The sequence below is a fragment of the Passer montanus genome, unplaced genomic scaffold, assembly GCF_014805655.1.
Source record: "Passer montanus isolate IOZ18808 unplaced genomic scaffold, ASM1480565v1 scaffold320, whole genome shotgun sequence".
Taxonomy (NCBI): Eukaryota; Metazoa; Chordata; class Aves; order Passeriformes; family Passeridae; genus Passer; species Passer montanus.
The window spans coordinates 23,580-33,200 of record NW_024367931.1 but is presented as its reverse complement, the minus strand read 5'-3'; the positions used below and the strand labels follow the sequence as shown (position 1 = coordinate 33,200).

The 9,621-nt window shown below is 59.2% G+C and overlaps 1 protein-coding gene across 1 annotated transcript; it reads right to left on the bottom strand.

Moving 5' to 3' along the window:
* Nucleotides 1-3,760: 3,760 nt before the first annotated feature.
* NHLH1 (nescient helix-loop-helix 1) lies at nt 3,761-4,182 on the bottom strand. Its single transcript, XM_039715301.1, has one exon. It carries the CDS (start codon nt 4,130-4,132, stop codon nt 3,794-3,796), a length of 339 nt encoding a protein of 112 aa, XP_039571235.1. The 5' UTR covers nt 4,133-4,182; the 3' UTR covers nt 3,761-3,793.
* Nucleotides 4,183-9,621: the final 5,439 nt, after the last annotated feature.

Below are 9,621 nucleotides of genomic sequence, written 5' to 3'. Positions count from 1 at the left end.
AAAGAGGTCCCAACCCCCCAGAATTCCCCCCGGGGGTCTCAGCACAGGGTGGGGGGCACAGCCCAGCGGCTCCCACCTTGTTTTGGGTTTTGGGGAAGGACTCTGAACCCCATAAACCCCCCAAACAAAACCGGGGTCCGGCTCCTGCGTCCGGCCGAGCCCCCTCGAGGTTTGGGGTGTCCTGGGGGGGGTCCGGCCGAGCCTCCCGGCTTTGGGGTCACCCCCGACCCCCCGCCCCAGCGGCGCCGGGGGGCGGCTGGAAGCCCCCAGCCCCATCCCCGGGACACACCTGGGGACCCCCGGGACACACCTGGGGACCCCCGGCCTGCAGCAGAGCCGGGGGGGGTCGCAGGGATTTTTTGGGGGGCTCAGGGACGGCAGCGGCGTTTTTTGAGGAAGAATCCCCGGTTCTGGCGGGGGGCAATGAGGGTTGAGCCCCCACCTTGCGTCCCCCCCCCCGGGGTGAGTCCCAGCACCCCAAAATTGTCCCCAAAGCCCCCGGGACACACCTGGGGACCCCCGGCCTGCAGCAGAGCCGGGGGGGGTCGCAGGGATTTTTTGGGGGGCTCAGGGACGGCAGCGCCCCCCGAACCAGCAGAGGTGGCGGGTGACCCGCGGGGGCTCTGGGGACACACGGGGGGCTCCAGCACCTTCATCCCCCCAGAAGGAGGGATCCCAAATCCCCCCGAGCCCCCCAAATCCCCCCGAGCCCCCCAAAGCCACCCGGGGGTCCCCAAAGCCGGGGGGGCGCGGCCGGGAGATTGGGATTTTGGGGGGATTTGGGGAGAGGGGTGATGGGGATTTTGGGGGGATTTTGGGGCTGGGGGCTATGGGGCAGGGACATTAGGGGGCAATTATGGGGCGGGGGGCGCTGGGGTTATGGGGCAATGGGCTGGGTGCCCCCCACCCCATTAATTCACGCCCTAATGAGCGGAACCACCGGCCCCACCCCGAGCTGTGACCCCAAACCCGGCTCCTGGTGCCCCCATTGTTGTGGGGTCGGTGCCGGGGGGTCCCTGGGCCGCCCCCGCAGCTGCCCCGCTCCGAGGATGATTTATGGGGTCGGGGGTCGTTCCCCGGGATGATTTATGGGGTCGGGGGTCGTTCCCGGCCAGATGGGGCTGCGGCAGCTGGGAGGGGGCGCTCGGCCCCAGCCGCGCCTTTATGGGGCCGCCCCTCCCCTCCGAGGGCTGCGGGGGGGACACGGCCCTAAAGGGTTTGGGGACACTGAGCCCTAAAGGGGTTTGGGGACAGTGAACCCTAAAGGGGTTTGGGGACTCTGAGCCCTAAAGGGTTTGGGGACACTGAGCCCTAAAGGGGTTTGGGGACAGTGAGCCCTAAAGGGGTTTGGGGACACATCTGCCCTAAAGGGGTTTGGGGACACTGAGCCCTAAAGGGGTTTGGGGACACATCTGCCCTAAAGGGGGGGGGTGGCAGGGCTGGCCGGGTCCGGCAGGGGGCGCTGCTGTCGCGGCGGCGATTGGGGACGGGGGGGACACCCCAAGGGGGGACACTGGGGACTCCCCTGGGACATTGGGGACACCCCTGGGACACCCAGGAGCGATTCCCTGATTTTTGTCCCAAACCCAGGCGGGTTTCCCCAAGGAATGGGATTTTCCAGAGGACGGGAAGGGCTGGAAATAGGGAAAAAAATGGGAATGGGGGGGAAAAATCGGGAATGGGGCGGAAAAATGGGGAATTGTGCCGGGAAAGGCTGGAGGGGCCGGGACAAAGGGCGGGAATTCCCAATCTGCCGGGCCGGAATGTCAATGAGAGCCGAGAGCTCCCTTTGTGAGGGGACAATGGGGACAGATGGGGCCGGGGCCCCAAAGGGGTTTGGGATCTGCCGGGACGGGGAAAGCGACCCTAAAGGGGCTGGGAATGGGGAAGGGGATTGGGAATGGGGAAAAGTGACCCTAAAGGGGCTGGAAATGGGGAAAGGGATTGGGAATGGGGAAAAGGGAAATGGGAATGGGGAAAACTGACCCTAAAGGGGCTGGGAATGGGGAAAGGGAACTGGGAATGGGGAAAAGGGAACTGGGAATGGGGAAAAGCGACCCTAAAGGGGCTGGGAATGGGGAAAGGGATTTGGAATGGGGAAAAGCGACCCTAAAGGGACTGGGAATGGGGAAAAGGGAACTGGGGATGGGGGAAAGCGACCTTAAATGGGATTGGGAATGGGGACAGGGCCTTTTCCTTTTCCCCTCAAAAGTGCAAAGGACACAGTGGATAAGTTAATAATAATAATAAATAATGATAATAATAAATAATAATAATAATTCTCAATAAATAAATTAATTCCATAAATATCCTCATGGCACAGAGACAGGGGGAGAACAGGGTTTGGGGGAAAAGGGGGAGCCAGCCCCAGGAATTCCTGCTCCAGTTCTCTGGGAATCCTGGTCCCAGTTCCTCTGGGAATTGCGGCTCCAACCTTTTGGGATTTGCTGTCCCAACTCTGGGATTTGCAGCTCCGTTCCTCTGGGAATTGCTGCTCCAGTTCCTCTGGAATTGCTGCTCCAAACCCCTGGGAATTGCGGCTCCACCCTCTGGGATTTGCTCTTCCAGATTTTAGGGTTTTGCTGCTCCAGCCTTTTGGGGTTTGCTGCTCCATCCCTCTGGGATGTGCAGTCCCAAATCTCTGGGATTGGCTCTTCCCTCCCTCCGGAATTGCTGCTCCAGTTCCTCTGGAATTGCTGCTCCAAAGCCCTGGGAGCGGGGCGGGGGGGGCAGGGAGGGCACGCGGATGGACAGACGGACACAGGGATGGACACAGGGATGGACACAGGGACAGACACAGGGATGGACACACAGACACAGGGATGGACACACAGACGGACACAGGGATGGACACAGGGACAGTCAGATGTCCAGGACGTGGCTCCGGTAGGAGATGCAGCAGATGGCTGGATGGACACACGGATGGACACACGGACACAGGGATGGACACACGGACACAGGGAGGGACACAGGGACAGTCAGACGTGGTTCAGGTACGAGATGTAGCTGAGAGCCAGGTGGACACACGGACGGACACACGGACACATGGATGGACACACGGACGGACACACGGACAGACACACGGACACCTCAGATGTCCAGGACATAGTTCAGGTAGGAGACGTAGCAGATGGCTGGATGGACAGACGGACACAGGGATGGACAGAGGACACACGGATGGACATATGGGCAGGTCACACGTCCAAAACATGGTTCAGGTAGGAGGGGACAGACACAGGGATGGACACACAGACACAGGGATGGACACACAGACGGACACAGGGATGGACACAGGGAGGGACACAGGGACAGTCAGACGTGGTTCAGGTACGAGATGTAGCTGAGAGCCAGGTGGACACACGGACGGACACACGGACACATGGATGGACACACGGACGGACATACGGACGGACACACGGACACACGGACGGACACACGGACGGACATACGGACAGGTCACACATTCAGGGCGTGGTTCAGGTAGGAGACGTAGCAGATGGCTGGATGGACAGACGGACACAGGGATGGACAGAGGACACACGGATGGACATATGGGCAGGTCACACGTCCAAAACATGGTTCAGGTAGGAGATGCAGCAGATGGCTGGATGGACACACGGACGGACACATGGACACAGGGACGGACAGATGGATGGACAGACGGACACAGGGACGGACAGAGGACACACGGATGGACATATGGGCAGGTCACACGTCCAAAACATGGTTCAGGTAGGAGATGCAGCAGATGGCTGGATGGACAGACGGACACAGGGACGGACAGACGGACGGCTCACACGTCCAGGACGTGGTTCAGGTAGGAGATGTAGCAGATGGCCAGGCGCAGGATCTCGATCTTGGACAGTTTCTTGTCGGGGGGCAGCGTGGGCAGCAGGCGCCGCAGCTCGGCGAAGGCCACGTTGAAGGCCTCGACGCGGATGCGCTCGCGCGTGGCGTGCGCCGTGCGGTACTTGGCCGTGGCCCGGCGCCGGCGCCGCCGCTCCTCGCGGCTCAGCGGCTCCTTCCCGGCCGGGCCCGCCGTGCCCGAGCCGGCACCGGCACCCAGGGAGGGCTCGGGGACCGCCAGGGACGGGGGGACGTCGAGGGCGGGCGGCTCCGAGTTCAGCATCATGGTCAGGGGAGAGGGGACAATTCCAGAGGGGACAGTTCCAGAGGGGACAATTCCAGAGGGGACAGTTCCAGAGGGATCCTGGGGATTTAGGGACAGTGCCAAAGGAATCCTGGGGACTTGGGGACAGTTCCAAAGGGACCCTGGGGATCTGGGGACAATTCCAAAGGGGACAATTCCAAAGGGATCCCGGGGGTTTGGGGACAATTCCAAAGGGATCCCGGGGACAAGGGATTCTGGGGATTTGGGGACGGTTCTGAACTGATCCTGAGGGTTTGGGGACAATTCCAAAGGGATCCTGGGGACAATTCCAAAGGGATCCCGAGGATTTGGGGACAATTTCAAAGGGATTCCAGGGACAATTTCAAAGGGATCCCGGGGGTTTAGGGACAGTGCCAAAGGGATCCTGGGGTTTGGGGACAGTTCTGAACTGATCCTGGGGATTTAGGGACAGTGCCAAAGGGATCCCGGGGCTTTGGGGACGATCCCAAACCGATCCCGTGGATTTGGGGACCCCTCCAAGAGTTTCGGGGTCACCTCGGGGCTGCTCCCGGCGTTTCGGGGTCACCCCAGCCGGAGCCGTGCCCGGGTTTGGGGCGCCCGTCCCCGGCTCCCAGCCAGGCCCGTGGGGATCCTCCTCCTCCTCCTCCTCATCACATCCCAGCCGGGAACTGGGGAATGTCCCTCGGGAGTTCCGGGCTCCGGGAGAAAACTTCCCCAGGGGATAAATCCGGGGAAGCGGCCGGAGGCATAAACACGAGCTCGAGGTTTCCCGTGGTTTTGGGGTTTTTGGGGTCAGGACGAGGCTCCGGAGCCCTCAGGGGTCAGATCCCGACGGGTCTGGAAAAGAAGGATCAGGAATTTCAGCTCTGGGTGGGAAAGGAGCCGGCAGAGACATCAAAATATAATAATAAAAAATAAATAGTAATTTTTAAAACGTAAAAATTAAAATAAAGTAAGACAAGGTAAGATAAAAAGTAAAATAAAATAAAGTAAAATAAAATAATATAAAAAAAATATAAAAATAAAATAAAATAAAATAAAGAAATAAAATGTAATAAAAAAATAAAATAAAATAGAATAAAATAAAATAGAATAGAACAATGAAATAAAATAAAATAAAATGAAAAAATAAAATAAAATAAAACAAAATAAAATAAAATAATAAAATATTTCCCACAGCTTTTCCCTGTCAAACCCCGTCCACTTTGTGAACCCAACTCAGGGAATTCCGGCTCCCGGACGGAAAAGGACCCGCGGGGACGCTCGGGAGCACCGGGAAATTCGGGAGGCGGGAGGAGCTCGGGGGATTTGGGGGGCCGGGGCTCTCCGGAGGCGGCAGGTGGCGGATGCGCGGCGGGGGCGGGGCGGCCTTTGTGTCGCAAATGAGCCCCGTCTGTCCCCGCTGGCTGTCCCTCTGTCCCCCCCTGTCCCTCTGTCCCCCTGTCCCGTCTGTCCCCGTCTGTCCCCGCTGGCTCCGCTCCCGGCAGATGGAGCGGCCGCAGCTGCTCCGGGATCCGCAGGGAGCCCCGAGCGCCCGGCCCTGCTCAGCATCCTCTTCCTCATCCTCATCCTCATCCTCATCCTCATCCTCATCCTCGTCATCCTCATCCTCTTCATCCTCATCCTCATCCTCATCCTCGTCATCCTCATTCCCATCCTCATCCTCATCCTCGTCATCCTCATCCTCGTCATCCTCATCCTCTTCTTCCTCATCCTCATCATCATTCCCATCCTTATCTTCTTCACCCTCATCTTCTGCATCCTCATCCTCCTCCTCACCTTTATTTATCCTTATCTTTATTTATTTATCTTTATCTATCATCTTCATCGTCCTCCTCCTCTTCCTCCTCATCTTTATTTATTTATCATTATCTTTATTTTACCTTTATTTATCTTTATCTTTAATCTTTATCTATCATCCTCATCCTCCTCCTCATCTTTACCTTCTCTTTATCTATCATCCTCATCCTCCTCCTCATCTTTATTTATTTATTTATCTTCATCTTTATCTTCTCTTTATCATCCTCATCTTCCTCATCATCTTTATTTATTTATCTTTATTTTATCTTTATCTTTATTTTATCTCTATCTTTATCTTTATCATCTTTATCTTCATCCTCATCTTCATCCCCGCTGCCTTCCCTGCAAATCCGGGCGCGTCCCGGGAAAGGGGGAGAAACTTTGGAATGGGAAAAGCGGCTGGGAATGAGCCGGGAATGAGCTGGGAATGAGCTGGGAATCAGCCGGGAATGAGCCGGGAATGAGCTGGGAATGCTCCTCTCTCTCCTTTCCTTCCTCCTCCTCCTCCTCCTCATCCCCGGCTGGCGCACCTGAAATCTGGGAATGCCACGGGAGAAACTTCGGAATGGGAAAAGCGGCTGGGAATGGATCCCAAACCCCACCGGGACGGGGCAGGGACGGCCCCGATCCCGATTTTTTAAAGGCTGGGATGGTGGGAATTTGTTCCCCCCAAAAAATCCGGGAAGAGCCGCCCGGCAGCTCCCAAAATCCCGAGAGAGGTGGAGTCTTCCACGTGGAATCTCCTGAAGAAATTCCCGGGAATTTGGTGTTCGGGGTCACCCCCGGGAGTCCTCGGCTCGGTTTGACTCCGAGAGACGGGAATTTGGGGATTTGGGAATTTGGGGATTCGGCCCCTTGAGCTGCCCTGTGAATCCGGAATTCCCGGGAATTTGGGGTGGATCCCACACCTGGATGGGAAGCAGGAGACTTTTTTTTTGGGAAAACTCAAGTTTCATTCCCGGATCCAAACAAGCTCTGGGTTATCCCGGAGCTTTTCCTTGGGGCGGAATTCCTGCTCCCAGCGCCTCTTTTCCCTTTCTTTTTTTGGGGTTTGAAAACTGCCCAATTCCCGAATCCAGCCGCTCCAAGGATTCCTGGTCAGCCTCCACCTCTCCCAGAAAAACCCCGGAATTCTTCCCAGCTCCTCCCTCGCCCTTTTCCTCCCACTCCCGACCCGTGGAGGGACAAAATTCCCGATAATTTTCCTTGGAAACCAAACGCATCCAGGACCCCAATTCCAGGCGGGTTCTTTTCCTTTTCCCCTCTCCCAAACCCTCCCAGGAAAAATCCTTTTTCCAGAGGCATTTGGGAGCCAAACCTGGCAGTGGGATCGAGCCTTCTTCCCGGGAATCTGGAGCCGAATCCCGGCTTTTTGAGCCATTCCCGATCCCTGGAAAAGCCGCCTTACCCCGAGTCCCGCACCATTCCCAGGTTCCAGGATTTCTCCTCCAGGTATTCCCAGGCTTTGGAACCCGCTCCGCTCATCCATCCACGGAGGAAGAAGGGAAAAACTTTCCCTGGATTCTCCCGAGGTCCCGCGACGGATCCGGGATGGGAACCCGGGATCAATCCCGGAATTCCCGGGGCGGCAGCGCCGCTCCGGAGCCTCCGAGGAGGAAATTCGCCGCTCCCCCCAAAAATTCCCAATTTATCCACCCCGGGCCCGACCCCGGGAGCCTCATTGGCCTCTCCCGCTCCCCCTCCCTTTTCCCTCATAAATATGGAAAAGCGGGAATTCGGGATTCCATTGGCTGCGCGCAGCCCCCCGGGAGGGGCGCGCTGGATGCGCGCCGGGAAAAGGCGACAGCTGCTCCCGGTGCTCCTTTCCAGCGGGAATTCGGGCCGGGAAAAGGGGGAAAAGAGCCTGGGGCGGCATTCCCGGTCACGAAAATTGGGAAAAGGGAGCCTGGAGCGGAATTCCCAGTCCTGAAAATTGGGAAAAGGGAGCCTGGAGCGGAATTCCCGGTCCCGAAATTGGGAAAAGGGAGCCTGGAGCGGAATTCCCGGTGGTTCCCGAGGCTCCGGAGCCCTCGGGTGATCCCTGAGGACGCTGCGGGTCCCTTTGGGATCACCCAGAGCTTCCATCCCATAAATCCCGCCTGGAAAATTCACCTGTGGTGGAGAGGGAAAAGTGAAAGGGAGGAACCCGGGAAAAACCCGGGAATATCCCGGGAAGAGCCGGGAATGCGGCCCCGAGCGCAGCCGGGACACAGCGACCTTTGGGGCCGGCTCTGCTCTCGCCTTTCTGGGGTTGTCCCAGTTCAGCTCTGGGGAAATCGGGGAAAATCGGGGAAAATCGGGGAAAATCAGGAAAATCGGGAAATCGGGAAATGCGCCGCAGCTCCAGGGAGATCCCAGAGCCCCCGTCCCGAATTTGGGATCCTCCCGGAGCTCCCGATCCGCCCGGGACCTTCCCCCGCTGCCAGGGCCGCGCTCGGGATCCCTGTCCCTGTCCCTGTCCCATCCCTGTCCCTGTCCCTGTCCCTGTCCCTGTCCCTGCTCCATCCCGCCCGGGACCTTCCCCCGCTGCCAGGGCCGCGCTCGGGATCCCTGTCCCTGTCCCATCCCTGTCCCTGTCCTTGTCCCTGTCCCTGTCCTTGTCCTGTCCCTGTCCTTGTCCCTGTCCCCGCTCTGTCCCCGCTCTGTCCCGGCTCTGTCCCAGTTGTCCCCGCTCTGTCCCCGCTCTATCCCGGCTCTATCCTGGCTCTGTCCCCGCTCTGTCCCGGCTCTGTCCCCGTTGTCCCCGCTGTCCCCGGCGCTGCCATGGCGATGCTGGCGGCGCTGGCGGTGCCGGCCCTGGCTCTGTCCCCGCCGCTGTCGCCAGCTGAGCCCCGCGTGTCGCCGCCCGCGGCTCCGGGGCCGTTCCGGGAGCAGCTGCGAGAGCGGGGCCCGGGCGGGAGGGGCGGGACCGGGACCGGGACCGGGACGGGAAACGGGGACAGAAGAGGGACAGGAACGGGAGGGAGGACAAGGGGACACGGACGGGGACAGGGACAAGAGAGGGGGACAGGGACAGGGAGCGTCCCCGGGTCTGGGGACACGGAATGGGGACAGAGCCCGGAGCGGCTCCCGGAGCATTCCCGATGCAGCCGCATCCCAAATCCTCATCCCAAATCCGCATCCCGCATTCCCGAATTCCCTCCCCACCGCCCCAAGGGGATTTTTTGGGATCGTTCCCGGCCCCTCCCGCATCCATCACTCCCCATCCCGAATCCCAAACCCCAAATCCCACATCCCAAATCCGCATCCATCACCCCAAAGCCCAAATCCCACATCCCAAATCCGCATCCATCACCCCAAACCCCAACTCCCACATCCCAAATCCGCATCCATCACCCCAAACCCCAAATCCCACATCCCAAATCCGCATCCATCACCCCAAAGCCCAAATCCCACATCCCAAATCCGCATCCATCACCCCAAAGCCCACGCTCCCACCCCGAACCCCCTCCCCTTTGCCCCGAGGGGATTTTTTGGGATGGTTCCCGGCGCGGCCGCAGCTGAGGCCGCCGCTCCGGGCGCGATTCCAGGCGGGAATGAGGCGGGAGCGAGCGCAGCCCTCCCCCTGCCAGCGCTTCCCGCCGGGAATTCCGGGCTCCGCTCCCATCCCGCTGCTCCTGGAATGGGGTCGGGGCTCCAGGCTCTCCCCAAAACGGGGATCGGGATGGGGCTGGGATCCCTTTCCCGGG